This window comes from Pongo pygmaeus, chromosome 12 (assembly GCF_028885625.2).
Source record: "Pongo pygmaeus isolate AG05252 chromosome 12, NHGRI_mPonPyg2-v2.0_pri, whole genome shotgun sequence".
In the NCBI taxonomy this organism is placed as follows: domain Eukaryota; kingdom Metazoa; phylum Chordata; class Mammalia; order Primates; family Hominidae; genus Pongo; species Pongo pygmaeus.
Genome location: NC_072385.2, coordinates 108,162,549 through 108,183,273, shown reverse-complemented (window position 1 = coordinate 108,183,273; position 20,725 = coordinate 108,162,549). Strand labels below are relative to the sequence as shown.

Genomic DNA, 20,725 nt, shown 5'->3' with positions numbered 1-20,725 from the left:
TTCAAAGAGGACAGAAAGAAATCCACACATAGACCCAGCATAGTAAAAGTGTTTATCAAAGACAAAGAGAATAGCTTGAAAGCAAAAGCAACCACGAGGAAGGGAATGATCACATAAAAAGGAATGAAAGAGGCTGGGCACGGTGGCTCATGCCTGTAATTCCAGCACTCTGGGAGGCCGAGGTGGGCAGATCACAAGGTCAGGAGATCGAGACCATCCTGGCTAACACGGTGAAACACCATCTCTACTAAAAACAGAAAAATCAGCTGGGCGTGGTGGTGCGCACCTGTAATCCCAGCTACTCGGGAGGCTGAGGCAGGAGAATGGCGTGAACCCGGGAGGCGGAGCTTCCAGTGAGCCGAGATCACACCACTGCACTCCAGCCTGGGCAACAGAGCCAGACTCCGTCTCAAAAAAAAAAAAAAAAAAAAAAACCGGAATGAAAGAACAGCAGTAAACTTCTTAAAATGAAATTTGGAATAAGGTAGATAATATCTGTAAAATGCTGACAGAAAATAATCACTAATCTATGAAGGCATGTCCACCAAACTATCCTTCAAAAATGAACATGAAAGGACATTTATAAACAAAAACTGAAGGCGTTTACTACTCAGAAACCTGATATAAATACAGTTCTTATTGTACTTCAGGAAAGAAAATCATTGCAGAATGGGTTGAAATATAATACAGAAAGGTAAACAGGTAGATAAATATATGTCCACATTGTTTATATAAAATAATAGTATTCTAGTGTCTGATCTGTGAGGTTAAAAACAAAATACAAAAAAAAGACAATAATATTTATTTAAGTCCAGATAGAAAAGATTATCACTGAATTGTTGTATTTCCACTGTTCTGGAGGAAAATCAAGATGGTTACTTTTAAGAATTAAAGACATATCACATGTAACTAAAAAATATATAGAACTATGATATATCAATTTTTTACAAGTGTGGTACCATTTAAGGAATCACTAACCACTAAAAGAGAAACTGAGTGCATACCAAACTCAGTAGAGAGAAAAAAAAAGCTATAAGAGAATTAATATGAACACACCAAAAAAAAAAAAAAAAAAAATCAGTAAAGCCAAAAAACCTTTTCAGAAGTTTAAAAGAAGAGTAAGAAAGAGGCTGGGAGTGGTGGCCCATGCCTGTAATCCCAGCACTTTGGGAGGCCAAGGCATGCGAACCACCTGAGGTCAGGAGTTTGAGACCAGCCTGGCCAACATGGTGAAACCCCATTTCTACTAAAAGTAAAAAATTAGCCAGGCGTGGTGGCGGGTCCCTGTAATCCCAGCTACTCAGGAGACTGAGGCAGAAGAATCACTTGAACCTGGGAGGCAGAGGTTGCAGTGACCCGAGATCGTGCCACTGCACTCCAGCCTGGGTGACAGAGCGAGACTCTTTCTCGAAAAAAAAACAAAAAAGGAATAAGAAAGGAAACAAGAAACATAGCAATAGGATAAAAAACTATGACTGAGAAACAAGTCCAAATATTAACAAACACAGTAAATGTAAATAAATAAAACTCATCAAATGCAAGCTTGTCACTAGGTTGAAACCAAAACAAAGAAATTTCAGCTAGTTATATGCTATTTAGAGAGAGATTATCTAAAGCACAAGGACACAGAAATGAAGTTACACACCAGGCAAAAACTAACCATAGGGGAGCTGGTATACATTTATTAACATCGAATGAAAGATACTTTTAGTAAAAAGACTTGATGATTGATAAGCTAAATAAATATTCAATCCATCAGAAAGATTTTAAACATGAAAACATCCAATATAAAGTAACTTCAAAACATGTGAAATAAAAACTGAAAGAACAGGGAGAACTGGACAAACCCACCATTTGGATAGGAGATTTCAACATATCTCTCTCCATTACTAATAAATCAAGCAAACCAGAAGCAGCTATCACTCACTAAAAAAGCTGATTTCAGGCTGGGCGCAGTGGCTCACGCCTGTAATCCCAGCTCAGCACTTTGGGAGGCTGAGGCGCACGGTATCACGAGGTCAGGAGTTGGAGACCAGCCTGACCAACATGGTGAAACCCTGTCTCTACTAAAAATACAAAAATTAGCCAGGAGTGGTGACGTGCGCCTGTAATCCCAGCTACTCAGGAGGCTGAGGCAGGAGAATCGCTTGAACCTGGGAGGCGGAGGTTGCAGTGAGCCAAGATCACGCCACTGCACTCCAGCCTGGGTGACAGAGCAAGACTCCATGTTAAAAAAAAAAAAAATCTGATTTCAGATTAACAAGCTTGATCTAACAAGCACAGAATTCTATGTTGAACAACTACAGTATATTTCTAAATTCAGTATCATTAGGTCAAAAAAAGGAGGTCTCAGTAAATTTTGAGTAATAGTAGTGCAGTAAGAGCAACAGCAGCAGCAGCAACTTATATAGGGCTTCCTAAGTGCCAGACACTGTTCTAAGCATTTACATATATTCACTCATTTATTTTTCATACAACCCTATGAAGTAGGTAACTATTACCACCCCATTTCACAGATGAAGAAAGTGAGGCTCAGATATAACTTGCCCAAGTCACATTATTAAGTTAGTGTAGGAATTTAAACCCAGGCGATTTGATTTTAAAGTCTGTTGTTCATCAGTATGCCACACAGGCATAAGCATCACACAGTCCATGATATCTGACCAGAGGCTTCATAAAAAAAAGATAAACAAAAATCCCTATATATTTGGAAATTAACAACAACAAACCAAAAAAACTTCAAAATAACTCCTGGGACAAAGAATAAATTACAATAAAATTTTAAATCTTTTCAAAGTGAATAATAAAAACAGTGTCTAAGAGGTAAATGTTGTCTATAAATTCAAATAGTACCTAAAGATACAAAATAAAAACAAAAGTTTCTACATTCAAACCCAACCTTCCTGCCAGAAATGACATTTTAAATTGGATAACATGAAATCATAATGTACATGTTAATCATACTTGGTTTTTAATTTCACTAAATATCTTGAACATTTTTCAAATTATCACCTACAAATTCATCTTCTTTCTTTTAAAAAAAGCTGCATCACATTCCAATGTATACACCAGGGCTGTCCAATTTTCTGGCTTCCCTGGGCCACATTGGAAGAAGAAGAACTGTTGTGGGCCACACATAAAATACACTAACACTAACTAATGAGCTATAACAAAAAGGTAAATAAATAAAAATCACCAAAAAAAAAATCTCATAATGTTTTAAGAAAGTTTATAAATTTGTGTTGAGCAGCATTCAAAGCCATCCTGGGCCACGTGCAGCCTGTGGTGGGTTGGGCAAACTTGCTATATACCATGATGAATTTAAATGGAATACCACTGATGACAAAGGTAGGTGGCTACCAGTTTTTTGTTTAATATAAACAATGTTTGTATTAATATAAATAATGTTGCAATGCCTCTATAAACTTTTGAGAAGCAACAGCTTTGTTTGCTTTTCCCATATAATTAATGGAATTGGACTGTCAACCTTCCTTGAAAAATTTTTACTATTTATGCATTCATTGTACCTGCACATCGCAGTCAAACTTCAGTTAAAATGTTCACTTCTTAAAAGACTGCGAAGTAGTTGTGAATCATTTTCTACTACTGACTGAACTGTGTACCCCGAAGATACTTTTGTGCCTCAAAGTCGTCAGTTTAAGTCCTCTAATTTTAGTAAAGATGACTTACCCAAGTTTTTTCAATTTAGGTTGCCTTAATCTATTATATTATACTTGAAATCTGAGGTATGTTTATTCTTCTGACTGAATCTGGGATGTAAAAATATTTATTATCAATTTTACTGAAGTTAATAAAAATGATACCAATGTCAGCTAGAAAGTATTTTATATAAATTAGCTAATTTAGTTTTATCATTTATGTTTTACACAACTTCTTCCACGTGTTTTGAAAATAGTCATTGTGTGGCTGGGGGCGGTGGCTCATGCCTGTAATCCCAGCACTTTGGGAGGCCAAGGCGGGCAGATCACGAGGTCAGGAGATCAAGACCATCCTGGCTAACACAGTGAAACCCCGTCTCTACTGAAAATACAAAAAAATTAGCCGGGCGTGGTGGCGGGCGCCTGTAGTCCCAAGCTACCCGGGAGGCTGAGGCAGGAGAACGGCATGGACCCGGGAGGCAGAGCTTGCAGTGAGCTGAGATTGCACCACTGCACTCCCTGGGCAACAGAGCGCGACTCCATCTCAAAAAAAAAAAAAAAAAAAAAGAAAATAGTCATTGTGGCTATGTTACAAAAATTTCCACACTATTTCCCTTAATGCTCATTTGCTTGAAAGAAGATGGACTTCTGCTTACTTCTCAGCCATTAGGTCAAACTTAAATAAACGGAAATGGTGCTTTCTTTTTTTATGGTTAATTTTTCCTAGTTTTCCATGAAAGTTAAAAATTCCTGGTCCATAATTTCTCAATTTTGTACCTCTACATTTCTTTTGCAATTTACTAAAATTTTCAATTTTAACTGATTTTAAGTAGAATATGGGCTCCATGAGGAAGAAATATTGCTCAGTTCATCATCATAGCCCTAGGACTCTAAATCTGTGTTTGGCTTATTAGCATTTCTTCCACAGATATTTAATAAATATTTTTATTCTTAGCAGTGAAACTAATGATCAAAGGGCACATTCAGTTTAAATATGTGATACACTATATTAAGAAAAATGTACAATCCCCTCTAGAATCAAACTAAGGTTTTTTGATTTTTTCTTTTTTAACAAAGCATTGTTTAAATTATTGTTAATTCTGTTCTCACACTTAATAGTTTAGATCAGTCTGGAATATGTAAATGAATACAGAATAAATTTCCCTCAGAATGTGTCAGCACTGCTGCACTTTTAGTTTCCATGTTGCTGCTAAGGATGTCTGTACTCCCAGTTCTTGAATCTTTCTATGTGAAGTATTCTTCTTCTTTCTGGAGGCTTTTTGTTACCTTTTCATGACCCCATATGTTTCGAGATCTTTAAAAAAACATGCCTTGGCATAGGTTTATTTTCACCCATGTTTCTTAATGCCTATTACACACTTTTAATCTGGAATTCTGTGGCTTTTTATTCTAAGTAATGTTCTTATATTGTTTTTTATCACACTCTGTTCTTCCTTTCTGATAGTCCTACTATGTGAGACATTGTACAACCTAGATTGGTGTTCCAAGTTTCTTACTTTTTCTCTCCTACTGAACCTCTTTTTCACTTTGACAGATTTTTCTAAGAAATTTCTTCAACTTTACTGAAACATTATCAAGATGATCTCTGCTTAGCTGGGAACCTATACATTTGCCTGCAGACTTTTTTCTAAGACTATTCAATGTCTTTAGGTACCAATCCACCAATCTCAAGCTGGAACATGATGGGAGGAAGAAGGAAGTAGTGGTGTTAGAAATATGCCTTGTTAGTAGCATTTTGGAAGCCAAGGAAGAGAATCCCTATTCAGTATTTACATTTTACTTGATTTTCCAGATTTCAGTACAGTGCCTCCTCATCTGCCCCCAGCTATGTTTGATATCCCTGAATTTGGAGTTTCTCTGGTTCAAATTTCACCTCAAAATAAACCTCCTGTCTCCTGCTGGGGTAAGGCATCAAACTGCTTCTTACTAACTTTCAAACAAAATTCCTCCCTTCTCTTCTGTAATACATCGTATCTCCAATTCTTGAGCCTTCCTGGTGTTCTGCAGCCTTATGTGGCTGGTTTTATCCCTGGCAACTGCTCTTCAGCTCAGTGAAAAATTCTATCCAGTTTTCATCTCTCAAAATTTGCTGACATCTCTTGCCCAGCTGTGGTCTCCTTGTTTTCTTCACCTGTATGGATTTGATCTTTTGTATTTCCATATTATCATTTCAGTGGGATTTCAAAAGGAACAGAGAGAAGAAATTTCAGTCTGTCATATATATTTAATTACACACCCTTCTATCTTTCTTTACACAGAAATAAAACATGAATAATGCTGGACAAAGCAACCTATTGGCAGAAAGGGAAATAAACCACAAAATGACTAATAATAGATCTTTCTCTGAAATAAAGTTTGTTAAGAGGAAGACAGGAAGAACATGAATACAGTCAAGAGCTCAAAGGTAAACAGGGGATAGCAGGAGAAAGACATACTAAATCGATTCTGTTCCTGTTACTTTTCATTTCTTAACAGTAATTATGTTAGCAACAACAAAACTTATGTCTAATCTTTGCTATGTAACTCAAATCTAAGTTATAAGTACCTAAGCCAGGTAGCTGATGAATTTCAAACATGTAGCTGATAAATCATGGCAATGAAAACTGAAGTCTTTCTAAGCAAACTTACTGGTATGGAGTCTCTCAGATCTCTGGAATGACTTCTTCCCCAAGCCTAGTAAAGTATTTTCCACTTTAACTGAGGAAGAAAAGCTGGAGTTTGAGTTTTGAGGGCTGCTTGTCTGTCCATCAGATTGCTTTCCTTCCCATGTTGCTAGGAGAAAAAAATACGTAAAGACTGGTAGCACTGAGATTATAGACAGATCATTCAACATTCACTAAATGAAGTTATGTATGAGGCAATGTGACCCTCCCTAATGTGTTTTGAGTTTGAAAATTAAAGTCAAAGAGTAAAATAAAACCCTGTTTTTCCTCCCAGCATACTATTTGCTTCTAGTGGTAAATTTCCTTTCTCATAAAAATGTAGTTCTGTAAGATTCAGATTGAGTCTGGCAGACCCATAGAATCAGCTTATGGTATCAAACTGAATTATGTAATACAATACAGAGTCTGTGTCTAGAAAGTTTAGAGTAGAAACAAACAAGCAACCACAACAAAAGAGCCAAAGGCCTTACAGACATGTCCAAAAGAAACTCAAAGGTTGTATGTATTCTTAGGAAAACCTGTTATTTTTACAGAAAACTGGCTAAGAGTTTAGTTTGAGCCTCTTGGAAACATCAGATTTTAAGGTTGCTGATTAGAGGTTTCCAAACATTTATTAGATTAGACCATCTTGAAAGTCAGTCATTTATTTCCTTCTTATATGCAAATCTCAGTGCTAACATTTTTTTTGGAAACAGTGTCTCGCTCTGTCATTCAGGCTGCAGTGCAGCGGTGAGATCAGGGCTAATGGCAGTCTTGACTTCCCGAGCTCAACCAATCCTCCCACCTCAGCTTCCCGAGTAGCTGGGGCTACAGGTGTGCACCACCACATCCGGCTAATTTTCTGTGTTGTTGTTGAGACAGGGTCTCACTATTTTGCCCAGGCTGGTCTTAAACTCCTGGGCTCTGAGTTATTTTTTAATAACTGCATGATTATTTTGCATACAACTTTTCCCATTTATCCTGGAAAGATTTATATTGATGTTTTGGCAGTACAAGGATTGTGTAAGTAAATATAATTTAAAAATAAATGATGTCATAAACAAATTAGGAAAACCAACACAAAAATACTAGGAAAAAGAAACTTCCATTGAAAAACTGCCCAAACTGCCTACCAGGTTTGGCAGGTACAGAGTCACTGGCTGCTTTGACAGTCTTTAGAGAGAGATGCTGGTTGGAGGAGATGGATATGCTTGGCCTGCATTGCTGCTGCTGCTTCTTCTGCTGTTGCTGCTTTAGCGCCTATAAAGATAAAACAGACTATAAGAAACAAAACAAATCAGTTTTTTAGTAATAATATAAATTACTTCTTTTTTAAATGGCAAGAAGCATGCTGATTGTTCAATTTCTTTGAAATCTATCAAAGCAAACAAAAACCTAAATTAAGCTCTCGCTTCTTGGCCTTTTGGCTAAGATCAAGTGTAGTATCTGTTCTTATCAATTTAAATTAAGCCAACTAAACACAAGGCCTAAATGATTCTTAGAGTTTGGATAGTTTTTGCCAGTATCATTCCTTTATATAAATGTGAAAAATAGTCATTAGCATTTTTTGGAACTTAAAAAAATCACTAGGTAAGCCAAAAACTTCCCAGTCTTGTAAAGCAGAGACTTTTCAATCATTTCTAGAAATGAAATTCTAAGCCTTATAACAAAAAGAGACCTATCTGCATCAAACCTATGTAGAAATGTAAATATTCAGTTTACGCAGGCTTCAGAGATACAATATTTTTACAAAAGTTTGTAAATAACTACATCAGTTGTCTTGGGTGACAGCAATGAGATTTGTCCCAATTATCAAATTTCAGCAATTTACAGCAATGCAGTAAACAGAGGGGGAAGACTAGACAATACTGGTTCTAACAACAGTGTGGTTCCTTCTGTCTACTTCAGAATATTTTGATTTCTATGAGGTTCTTAATTTATAAAATATACTTGATAATACTATTTAAAATGAACAGAAAAAAACAAGAAATACCCAAATTTTAATCACAAAAACATTATGAAGGCAACTTTTAACTTAAGGTTTTCTTTAAAAAAAAAGAAACCAAGAAAGTAATTTCAGGAAAAAAACTGAAGTTTGACTTTGCTAGGTTGCCAGCTTCAAGCTTTTAAGACCGACATGTAGAAAAGTGTGGAGTAACTGGCTACTTCTGGTTTCCTATTCTCTTTTCCCAATAGTTTCCTCCTGCTTAACATTTCACACGTATCTCTGGCTATACTATAGGCACAGTGGCAACAAATGATCTCCTCACTCTAAGTTGCCAATGCAGAAAAGCAACTGAGAGAGCTCTATGTCTCGCTTAGCCTCACCTACATTTATAATAGGTGAGGCAGAAGCACAAAAGTACATAAAATGGCAGTATTGACTGACCACTGATTATGGCTTATTCTCTTATTCTTTGTAATTAGATCAGAAGATGTTCATAAATTCCTGCAGGTGCAGTCACCAATATTCATTCCTTGCTCCTCACAGGACACATGTAATTTCAGGTTAATGTAAAATTTAATAGAACCACTTGATTGCATCTATTTCTGCTGTGATCGTGTACATTCATTTATTTTTTATTATTTAATTTTTTTTTGCAGACGGGGTCTTGCTCTGTTGCCCAGGCTGCAGTGCAGTGGCATGATCTCAGCTCACTGTGATCTCCACGTCCTGGGTTCAAATGATTCTCTCATCTCATCCTCCAAAGTAGCTGGGATTACAGGAGGTCTCTGAACTCCTGACCTCAGGTGATCCGCCTGCCTTGGCCTCCCAAAGTGCTAGGATTACAGGCGTGAGTCACTGCACCCAACCAAGTTAAGTACAGTGTAATATTAAAAAATATAGGCCAGGTACAGTTGCTCATGCCTGTAATCTCAGCACTTCGGGAGGTCGAGGCAGTTGAATCACTTGAGGTCAGGAGTTCAAGACCAGCCTGACCAACATGGTGAAACCCCATCTCTACTAAAAACACAAAAATTAGCCAGGCGTGATGATGGGTACCTGTAATCCCAGCTACTTGGAAGGCTGAGGCAGGAGAATCGCTTGAACCCGGGAGGCAGAGGTTGCACTAGGCAACAAGAGCGAAACTCCGTCTCAAAAAAGAAAAAAAAAAAAAAAAAAGAAAATCTAGCTGTGTGTAATTCTGTGTGTTAGTAGATTAAAAGAGAAAAATCTATGTGCTCATCTCAATAAATCCCAAAGAAAACAAACCTGAATAATTCAATACCTATTCATGATTTTAAAACACATATATAAACAAACAAAAGATTCTGAGCAAACTACGAACAAATTAGACACTTTAAAAATGTGATAAAAAGAGTATCTACCGGCCAGGTGCGGTGGCACACACCTGTAATCCCAGCACCTTGGGAGGCCAAGGTGGGCAGATCACAAGGTCAAGAGATTGAGACCACCCTGGCCAACATGGTGAAACCCTGTCTCTACTAAAAATACAAAAATTAGCTGGGCGTGGTAGTGGGTGCCTGTAGTCCCAGCTACTTGGGAGGCTGAGGCAGGAGAATCGCTTGAACCCGGGAAGCAGAGGTTGCAGTGAGCTGAGATTGCACCACTGTACTCCAGCCCGGCAACTGAGACTCCGTCTCAAAAAAAAAAAAAAAAAAAAAGTATCTATCAAAAACTTATACAACATGTGTTACAAAGAGGTGCATAAATTACTAAAACCACATTGGGCTACTGCATGAAAGTTCCACTGGCAAGGGCCCAATGTAAAAAATTTTCAAAAAATATCTGATGACTGCCAGAGGTGTGCGTTTTAAATATAGGAAATTCTACTTGATAAATACAGACTAGCAACGCTTACCTGCTTTAGTGCCTTCTTGCTGTGCTTCTGTGATGGAGAAATGACTTTACCTGCTGAAATGGTGGGTGACGGGCAGCCTGACTGCGGAGAGGACGACGATACTAGGGAAAAAAAAGTGACAATAAAAGATTTTTGTTAACAGAGATACCAAGCACCATTCTTTCCCCAATCACATGCTGCTACCTGGAGTAAGAACTATGACCAAACACTTTTGGGAACGATGCACTTTTTGGAGTTTTACTGCAAACAGCCTCCCTTTTCAGTTTTTTTCCTCAGAAAGTTCTAGTGAAGGATGACAGGATGGGGAAGGGATGGGTGTTAGTATTCATTACTTTTCATTTATTACTTTTTCAATAGAATTGACTGAAGAATGACTCATAAAATCAGATAAAACTTAGAAAAGATTCTAGGGCCTTTAAGACAGTATCTATGGTCTCACAGTAAATCTAATGACAACATGATACAGTGGAAAGGCCTTGGGTTGGCAGTTTAAAATAAAGACATTAAGGCCATTCGACCTCAAAACTCTACCATAGTTTTAATCCTTACATTCCTTCATCCTTTAAATCAATAGTTACAGGCTTACCAATGTGAGAGGGCATTTTAAGATTTCTCTAATGGAAGCAATTTGAATTTGCATAAGATGTAACCACTCTCTACTTCATCACTAGCTGTTTTATATTGTCTGGCAGAGCTTAGCCAGACCTTAGTGGGTCTTATGCGAACAAGGGTTCTTTAAGAATCTATACCTCTTAAACAGCAAGTAGATATTTATGTTCTATAAAATTAAACAATATGTGAGCAGTGTTTACCATAAATACAGAAATTGCTGATTCAGTACCCTTATTAAAAGAAAATTATAATCACTACTGCTAGTGATGACTCTTGAAGAATGAATGTTTACTAAAGTCTTCCCCTATTCATAGTAGTTGGACTGAAAAGGCCCAAATAGCAAAATGATATCCCATGGTAAGGGCAATAAGCTTTAAGATGTCATAAAAGTACATACAAGGCCGTGTGCGGTGGCTCATGCCTCCAATCCCAGCACTTTGGGAGGCCACGGTGGGTGGATGACCTGAGGTCGGAGTTCAAGAACAGCCTGACCAACATGGAGAAACCCCATCTCTACTAAAAATACAAAATTAGCCGGGTGTGATGGTGTATGCCTGTAATCCCAGCTACTCAGGGGGCTGAGAGAGGAGAATCGCTTGAACCTGGGAGGCGGAAGTTGTGGTGAGGAGATCGTGCCACTGCACTCCAGCCTGGGCAACAAGAGCGAAACTCGGTCTCAAAAAAAAAAAAAGTACATGCGTACTGGTAGGTAGCTAGCACAGTTCATTGGAGTATGCAAGTTTTGGACTATAGTATTTCAATTTACTTAGATGTCCTAAGAAAGGAATGCACAGTAGATGCATTTAAAGAAGATAGCAGCAAACAATTAAGATGATGACTTGGCCGGGCGTGGTGGCTAATGCCTGTAATCCCAGTTCTTTGGGAGGCTGAGGCAGGCAGATCAACTGAGGTCAGAGTTTAAGACCAGCCTGACCAATATGGTGAAACCCCATCTCTACTAAAAATACAAAGATTAGCCGGGTGTGGTGGCACGTGCTTGTAATCCCAGGCACTCAGGAGGCTGAGGCAGGAGAATCCCTTGAACCCTGGAGGCGGAGGTTACAGTGAGCCGAGATCGCACCATTACACTCCAGCCTGGGTGACAGAGCGAGAGTCCAACTCAAAAAAAAAAAAAAGATGCTGATTTATCGTCATACTTAGTTTAGTTCTGTATCCCAACCTTTATGAAAAAGTATATAATTTATATATGGAAAAGAGCTGATGTACAAAAAGCTTGATGTTTAAAAATGGAGTTGAATAATTCAAGACAGTTCAGCTGCAAAAAGAAATCATAGCCTTGGCCAGGCGCAGTGGCTCACGCCTGTAATCCCAGCACTTTGGGAGGCCGAGGCAGGTGGATCACGAGGTCAGGAGATCGAGACCATCCTGGCTAACACGGTGAAACCCCATCTCTACTAAAAATACAAAAAAATTAGCTGGGTGTGGTGGCGGGCGCTTGTAGTCCCAGCTATTCAGGAGGCTGAAGCAGGAGAATGGCATGAACCTGGGAGGCAGAGCTTGCAGTGAGCCGAGACTGTGCCACTGCACTCCAGCCTGGGCGACAGAGAGAGACTCCATCTCAAAAAAAAAAAAAAAACAAAAAAAAAAACATAGCCTCAGTATACTTTGATACTGACCAATTTTTAAAAAATAGCTTAAGATAAAATTTATATACTATGCAGCTGGGCACGGTGGCTCACACCTATAATCCTAGAACTTTGGGAGGCCGAGGCAGGTGGAACACTTGAGGTCAGGAGTTCAAGACCAGCCTGGCCAACATGGTGAAACCCCGCCTCTACTAAAATACAAAAATTAGCTGGGTGTGGTGGCACACACCTGTAGTCCCAGCTACTCAGGAGGCTGAGGCAAGAGAATCACTTGAACCTGGAAGGCGGAGGTTGCAGTAAGCTGAGATCACGCCACTGTACTCTAGCCTGGGCAACAGAGTGAGACTCCATCACAGAAGAAAAAATAATAAATAAATAAATAAATAAATATATTAATTCATATACTATACATCTTGCCTAAAGTATAAAATTTGAGGCCTACTTGAGGGTGGAGGTGGAAGGAGGGTAAGGATCAAAAAACTACCTATCAGGTACTATGCTTATTTCCTGGGTGACAAAGTATTCTGTACACCAAGCCCCCATGACATATAATTTACCTATACAAACAACCTGCACATGTACCCCGAACCTAAAATAAAAGTTAAAAGAAAATATTTAAACATATGTACACAGATCACAAGTGGGTAGCACAATGAGGCTTTTTATATTTAAATTTTTTTTAAAAGGATATTTTAAGCCCACAGCTATCTTTTTGTGATCCCAGCTGGTCACAATCCTCAAGGATGAGCACTACACTGACATCTAACAGCAGAGGTTACTTTTACCTCTTTTACACTTTATATAAATATTGTGCAGCAGAAACTCTTTTGTACATGTCTTTTTACATTCTGTAGGCTGTTTTGAATTTATATGTAGTTTTCCATGTTGTGAATCATTTATTAGCATTGAATTCTGTTGTGAAAATATCACACAATTATTCCACTGCTTATGTACATGTGAGTGTTTTTCATCTGGGAATATTAAGAATAGTACTAGTATGTAAATTCTAGAAAATGCATTGGTGACACATAAAAATTTGGGGGTATATATGTAGTAGTGGAATTGTGTTTTATGTTTACATCTCTTCAGTTTTAGGTGATACTGCCAGTTTTCCAAAATGTTTGTACAAAATTTTGAAGCCACTAGCAGTGTATAAGTTTTCTACATCCTTGCCAACACTTGGTATTCTCTATCATTTTCATTTCAATCTCCTGGTTGCTGTGTTTATATCAGGCTTTCTCAGATTGCTAAGAAAATTGAACACTTGTTAACTTTTTTTTAGTCATTGAATAACCTCTATTTTGAAGACATTTTATTTTGCCTATCTTCTCGTGATTTTATTAATAGCTATCTTTTTCTTGTTGACTTGTGGTAGTTCTTTATATATATATGCTAGACAGACGTCCTTTTTTAGTTAGTCTTCTGACATGGTTTGGCTCTGCATCCCCACCCAAATCTCATCTTTTTTTTTTTGTTTTTTTGAGATGGAGTTTTGCTCTTGTCGCCCAGACTGGAGTGCAGTGGCACGATCTCAGCTCACTGCAACCTCTGCTTCCCAGGTTCAAGCGATTCTCCTGCCTCAGCCTCCTGAGTAGCTAGGATTACAGGTGCCCACCACCACGCCCAGCTAATTTTTGTATTTTTAGTAGAGACAGGGTTTCACCATGTGGGCCAGGCTGGTCTCAAACTCCTGACCTCAGGTGATCTACCCACCTCAGCCTCCCAAAGTGCTGGGATTATAGGCACGAGCTACTTCCCTGGGCCCCAAATCTCATCTTGAATTGTAATCCCCACGTGTCAGCGAAGTGACCTGTAATCCCCCGCTTGTTGAAGTAGGAAGGTGATTGGATCACGGGGGCAGCTTCCTCCATTCTCGTGATAGTGAGTTCTCATGAGATCTGATGGTTTTTTAAAGGCAGTTTTCCCTGCTCTTTCTCGCTTCTCTCTCCTGCCACCATGTGAAGTTGGTTGCTTCCCCTTCACCTTCTGCCACGATTGTTGTTTCCTGACGCCTCCCCAGCCATGTGGAACTAACTATGAGTCAATTAAACCTTTTTCCTTTATAAATTACCCAGTCTCAGGTATTTATAGCAGTGTGAAAACAACCTAATACACCCTCTCTGTCTCCTTTTCCTCTTTCTGTCTGAGAAATACTTAAAATATATTTAAATAATCTCATTTATTATTTCCCCACTATATTAAATATCTTTTGTTTTATTTAAGGAATCATTCTCTATCTTAAGACCACAGAGATGTTATTCTCTGTTTTCTTTTAAAAGCATCAGGATTTAGGTTTAAACTTTGGTTTTGCAATCCATTCAGAGTCAATTTGTTGTGTGACTAGTGATTTAATTTTCCCTGGTAAGCTAATAAAATTAAATTTATTCTGAAAATGTTGGGGAAAAAAGCATAAAATTCAATGGCTTTCAGTATATTCACCAAGTTGTACAATCATCACCCCTCAAAAAACACCATACATGTTAACTGTTACTCATCTTTTACCCCATCTACGTCCGTGGTCCTAGGTAACCAGTAATCTACTTTTTGTCTCTATAAATTTGCCTCTTAGGGATATTTCATATAATGAAATCATACATTAGTGCTCGTTTGTGAATGACTTTTTCAACAAAGTGCTTACTTTTGAAGGCTCATCCATGTTTCAATACGTATGAATACTTTATTCTTTATCGTAAAATAATATTCCATTGCATGCCTATGTCACATTTTGTCTATTCATCAGCTGATGAACATTTGGATTGTTTCTACGTTCTGGCTATTATGAACAATGTTATGAAGAACATTAGTGTGCAGACGTTTTATGTATGTGCTTTTAGTCTCTTGGGTTCATTTCTAGGAGTGGAATTGCTGGGTCTTACTATAACTCTATGTTTAACTTGAGGAATTGCCAAGCTGTTTTCCAAAATGGATGCATTATTTTTACAATTCCACCAGGAATGCATAAGGCCACTTTCTCTATATCCTTGCCAATGCTTATTATTGTCTGTCTTTTTTACTTGGCCAATGTTTTTAAAGAGACAAAAGTAAGTTAAAACTATTAATATTTTCTTAACAACGTCTTGCAGAAATCTCAAGACTATACATTTCCTCGCCTACCCCAAATACTGCCTGATTACAAACAGAAAATAAAAAGCCAGAATAACTCCACTAGAAAATATAATAATTCTACTTTGCACCCCAGAAAAGTGACAACAAAGCTATCTGCAATTACCAGGACAAACTGCTTAGAATGTTTACCTTTAAGCCAAACACCCTTTTTAACAAATTAAACCACAGCATTTAACTAAGCCAACCAAAATAAATCATGAAAATTACAGGACCCACCAGTATAAACATTTCCCAGAGTTGACTTAATGCCAAGTACTGCGCTATGAAACTTAAATACTACTCTAACTTTAAAAATTATTGTATGTTATTTTTGAGACAGGGTCTCACTCTGTTGCCTAGGCTGGAGTGCAGGGACATGGTCGCAGCTCACTGCAGCCTTGACCTCCCAGGCTCAAGCAATCTCCTACCTTCGCCTCCTGAGTAGCTGGGACCACAGGTATGTGTTATCACATCCAGGTAATTTTTTTTTTAAGTTTTTTTTAAAAAGATGGGGTCTTGCTATGTTGTCCAGGCTTGTTCTAACTTTTAAAATATTAAAGACTCAGTATTACAATCAGCAAATAAGACTTAAACACAGGCCTGGCACATGGCTCACACCTATAATCCTGGCACTTTGGGAGTCTGAGGTGGGAGGATCACTTGAGGCCAGGAGTTCAACACCAGCCTAGGCAAGATAGTGAGACCCTGTCTCTAGAAAAAAAATTTTTTTAATTAGCTGGACATGGTGGCATAAACTTGTAGTCCCAGCTACTTGGGAGGTTGCACTCCAGCCTAGGGGGTGACAGTATGAGACCCTATCGTTTAAAAAAAAAAAAAAAAGACTTAAAGATTTAAACTTACCTCTGTTGAGAAACTTCTCTCTTATAATTCCTTTTAGTGACTATACTGAGTATCTTCAAAGACATATAATTTTATTATTAGTAACAGCAGACAAGTATCTCTATGTGCCTAACACTGTACTAGGTTCATTTTCACAGGAGTTCATTGAACTCTCATAATTACTCTCTCTTAGGGTAGTTTTCTTTCTACTCCTACCTAAACTCCTCAAATTATACTTCTAGAAATAACTAAATAAGACAGTTTGACTTGCATCCTTATGATATTTTTCTATGCAAATAAAAATACAAAGATTTTAAGGCTATATATATTTATATACAAAAATAAATTTCAAAGATACATCTTCATCTGCGTATTATGATGGTATTATCTAAGCTTTACATATCAGGAAATTTAATTAGTTTGCCAAAAGATATATAGCCAGTAAGGAGCACAGCCAAGATTTGAACTTCATTTTCAGATTAATGAATAGGTAACCTATAGCTGGCTGATAATGGTGGCAACCAAAAAGATATGTCCACATTGTAAGCTCCAGAATCTGTGAATGTTACTTTATTTGGGAAAAGAGCCTTGGTAGGTGTAACTGAGTTAAGGATCTTCAGACAAGATCATCCTGGATTATCCAAATGGATCCTAAAGCCAATGACAAGTCTCTTCATAAGAGACGCATAAGGGAAGACAGATACAGATGAGAAGGCAATGTGAAGACAGAGGCAGAGACTGGAGTAATGTGTTCATAAGGCAAGGAAGTCAGCAAGAAAAAGGCTAGAGAAAGCAAGGAGCAGATTCTCCCCCAGAGCCTCTGTAGGGAGTGCAGACATGCCAACATCTTGCTTTCAGACTTCTGGCATTCAGAACTGTGAGAATAAATTTGTTTGCTTAAGCCGCCCACTTTGTGATAACCTGCAACTTCAGAAAACTCATACAATACCTAAAACCAACAAGTTCTCATAGATGTTTATATATGTGAAATATTTAAATAAAATGCAATTATCAAAGATTTGATACCGTACATCAAACTATATATAATGTTTTAAAAATATATACTTAGCACCCAAATCGTCCCATTTTGACCTAGTGGGAGCTCCTTCAAGTTGTAAACTGTCTTGGGGACATGGCTCCACCCATATGTGACAGCTTCTTTACTACCTGTCACAGAAAGTTGTCCCAGGCAAATCTTACCTAACTTTCGGCCCAGACCTGGATCAACTACTTCTCCAACAAGCTCTGACATCTTTAAATTGGAAATGGTATTAAATGGAAATTAAATTTAAATTGGAAATGGTATTAAAAGACCACAGTGTGCACACCACACTAGGAGTGCTCACTGTCAATAGGTTACCACTAGTTCTAGAACTTTTCAGTGGCTAGAACAAGAAAAGAAGTCATCATTTAGAAAGAGAAAATGAAATTCATGCTTGGATACCAAATTTGAATTGAAGATCACAGAGCTGTCACTTAACTTTTCTGATTATTATTTATTTATTTTTTTTGAGATGGAGTCTCCTGTTGCTCAGGCTGGAGTGCAGTGGTGCAATCTTGGCTCACTGCAACCGCTGCCTCCACTTGATTGGGTTCAATCAATTCTCCTGTCTCAGCCTCCCGAGTAGCTGGGATTACAGGCGCCCGCCACCATGCCTAGCTAATTTTTTTGTATTTTTAGTAGAGACGAGGTTTCGCCATGTGGCCAGGCTGGTCTTGAACTCCAGACCTCAAGTAATCCACCTGCTTCAGCCTCCCAAAGTGCTGGGATTACAGGCATGAACCACCATGCCCAGCCTGATTTTGTATTTTTATCCTGTTTCTTCCCACCTAACAATTCTGGTTCCTAATAATATTACTATAATTATTAATTTGCTTAGTATTATATAGTTTCAAAGAAACCATACCAATATAATTATTGAAATTAAGACTACTGAATGCACTTTAAGATTTGTCTCCTTCAACATTCGTAAAAAGGGGGAAAAAAGGTTTATGTCTTGTCTCCCATACCTAAGCTACATCCCACAATAACTTGTCTACGTCATTATGCCACAAATTTGATATATTTGTTTGCTTTCTTATTTCTAGGAAGTACATTAAAAATTTTAAATTATGTAACGTTACAAAACATATTACTTTCATATAAGTCTAGCTCTCTTCCTTAACTATATTACTCTATAGAAAATCATTTTAATAGGTTGTTTGTCCTTTCATTTTTATTCATATTTTTCATTTTGTGAAAATACAACAGTATATATGTTTTAATACTTTTTTTTTTTCCTTTTTAAGACAGTTTTGTTCTTGTTGCCAAGGCTGGAGTGCAATGGCACGATCTTGGCTTGCTGCAACCTCTGCCTCCCAGGTTCAAGCAATTCTCGTGCCTCAGCCTCCTGAGTAGCTGGGATTACAGGTGCCCACTACCATGCCCAGCTAATTGTATTTTTAGTAGAGATGGGGTTTCACCATGTTGGCCATCCTGATCTCAGGTGATTTGCCCGCATCGGCCTCCCAAACTGCTGGGATTACAGGCAGGAGCCAACATGCCTGGCCCGTTTTAATAATTTTACGTATTTCTTTAAACAAAAGATCATATACCACTAACTGTCAAGCACTTTGATTTTTTTTCTTTTAGGCAAAGTCTTACTCTGTTGCCCAGGCGGGAGCCACTTTAAGTGAAAAAACTCAATGCATCCTGGAGGATATCCTAGAACAGAACACGGGACTCTTCTGCATTCCTTTTAATAGTTGCATAGAATTCCATTGTGTATATCGATCGTGATTTCTTCCACCAGATTTTGTTGATGGGTATTTTTTGGGTTGTTTCTGGTCTTTTGTTCTCATGACTACATCTTAACCAGTGGTACCCAGAACAACATCATTACTACCTAAAAATCTATTAGAAATGAAAATTATTGGGTGCAAGCCCAGATCTACTGAATCAGATACTCTGAAGTGAGGCCCAGGAATCTGCACCATATGTTCTCTAGGTGATTCTGATGCAAGCTCGAGTTTGAGAATCATTGATCTTAATCTCTGCCATTTCGTATTTTTGACAGTTTATCTCTGAGGTTGAGTCTTAGAAGTGAGTTTGCTAGACTAAAAGATAAACATGTATGCTTCAAGAAGCATCAGAGAAAAAAATTTCTTTATTCTCAGGTTTTAAAATAAATTCACCCATGTTTGGCCGGGCGTGCTGGCTCATGCCTGTAGTCCTAGCACTTTGGGAGGCCGAGGTGGGCGGATCACGAGGTCAGGAGATCTAGACCATCCTGGCTAACACGGTGAAACCCCGTCTCTACCAAAAAATACAAAATAGCCTGGGGTGGTGGCGGGCGCCTGTAGTCCCAGCTACTCGGGAGGCTGAGGCAGGAGAATGGTGTGAACCCGGAAGTAGGAGCTTGCAGTGAGCCGAGATCGTGCCACTGCACTCCATCTCAAAAAAAAAAAAAAAAAAAAAAAAAAAAGAAAGAAAAAAAATTAATTCACCCATGTTTTCCTGTAGTACTTGGTTTCATATTTTACATTTATTATAACTCTAATTTCTTTGGAATTTGTCCTGGAGTGTGAGAAATGAATGCAACTTCATCTTTTTAGGTATTGAGTTGTTTCAACATTTTCCACATATCTTAAAAAAGTAATGCTTGGCCAGGCACGGTGGCTCACGCCTGTAATCCCAACACTTTGGGAGGCCGAGGCGGGTGGAACACCTGAGGTCAGGAGTTTGAGACCAGCCTAGCCAACATGGTGAAACCCCTTCTCTACTAAAAACACAAAATTAACTGAGTGTGGTGGTGCATGCCTGTAATCCCAGCTACTTGGGAAGCTGAGGGAGGAGAATCAGCTTGAACCCGGGAGGCAGAGGTTGCAGTGAGCCGTGATGGTGCTACTGCACTCCAGCCTGGGCAACAAGAGCAAAACTCTGTCTCAAAAAGAAAAGAAAAAAATAGTGATGCTCAGAATTTTTTTGTTGATGTTGTTACCGCAAATATATTTTTTTCATTATTATTTATGCACATGGTGGCTGATTGTTACATATTAATTTTATTTACATCTATTTATTTACAATCCCAAATTCTTTTTTTTTTTTTTAAAGACACAGGGTCTCACTCTGTCACCCAGCCTTGAATTCCCGGGCTCAAGGTATCCCCCCGTCTCCTAAGTAGCTGGGACTACAGGTACACACCCGGCTTTTTTTTTTGAGACAGAGTCACTGCTCTGTTGCCTAGGCTGGAGTGCAGTGGCACTATCTCGGCTCACGCAGCCTCCACCTCCTGGGTTCAAGCGATTCTTCTGCTTTAGCCTCCCAAGCAGCTGGGACTACAGGCGCATGCCACCATGCCCGGCTAATTTATTTTTAGTAGAGACGGGGTTTTGCCATATCGGCCAGGCTGTTCTTGAACTCCTGACCTCGTGAT

The 20,725-nt window shown here is 38.4% G+C and overlaps 1 protein-coding gene and 1 pseudogene across 1 annotated transcript in view; one reads left to right on the top strand and one right to left on the bottom strand.

Annotated features, from left to right (window-relative positions):
- Positions 1–20,725, bottom strand: part of ASXL2 (ASXL transcriptional regulator 2) — a 149,371-nt gene that overhangs the window by 28,053 nt on the left and 100,593 nt on the right. Inside the window, exons 5-7 of the mRNA XM_054475154.2 lie at positions 10,147–10,247; positions 7,456–7,582; positions 6,309–6,452 (exon numbers count right to left, since the gene is read on the bottom strand). Coding sequence (XP_054331129.1) covers positions 6,309–6,452; positions 7,456–7,582; positions 10,147–10,247 — 372 coding nt within the window. The remainder of the gene's footprint in view (positions 1–6,308; positions 6,453–7,455; positions 7,583–10,146; positions 10,248–20,725) is intronic.
- LOC129031024 (U2 spliceosomal RNA) lies at positions 7,730–7,900 on the top strand (annotated as a pseudogene).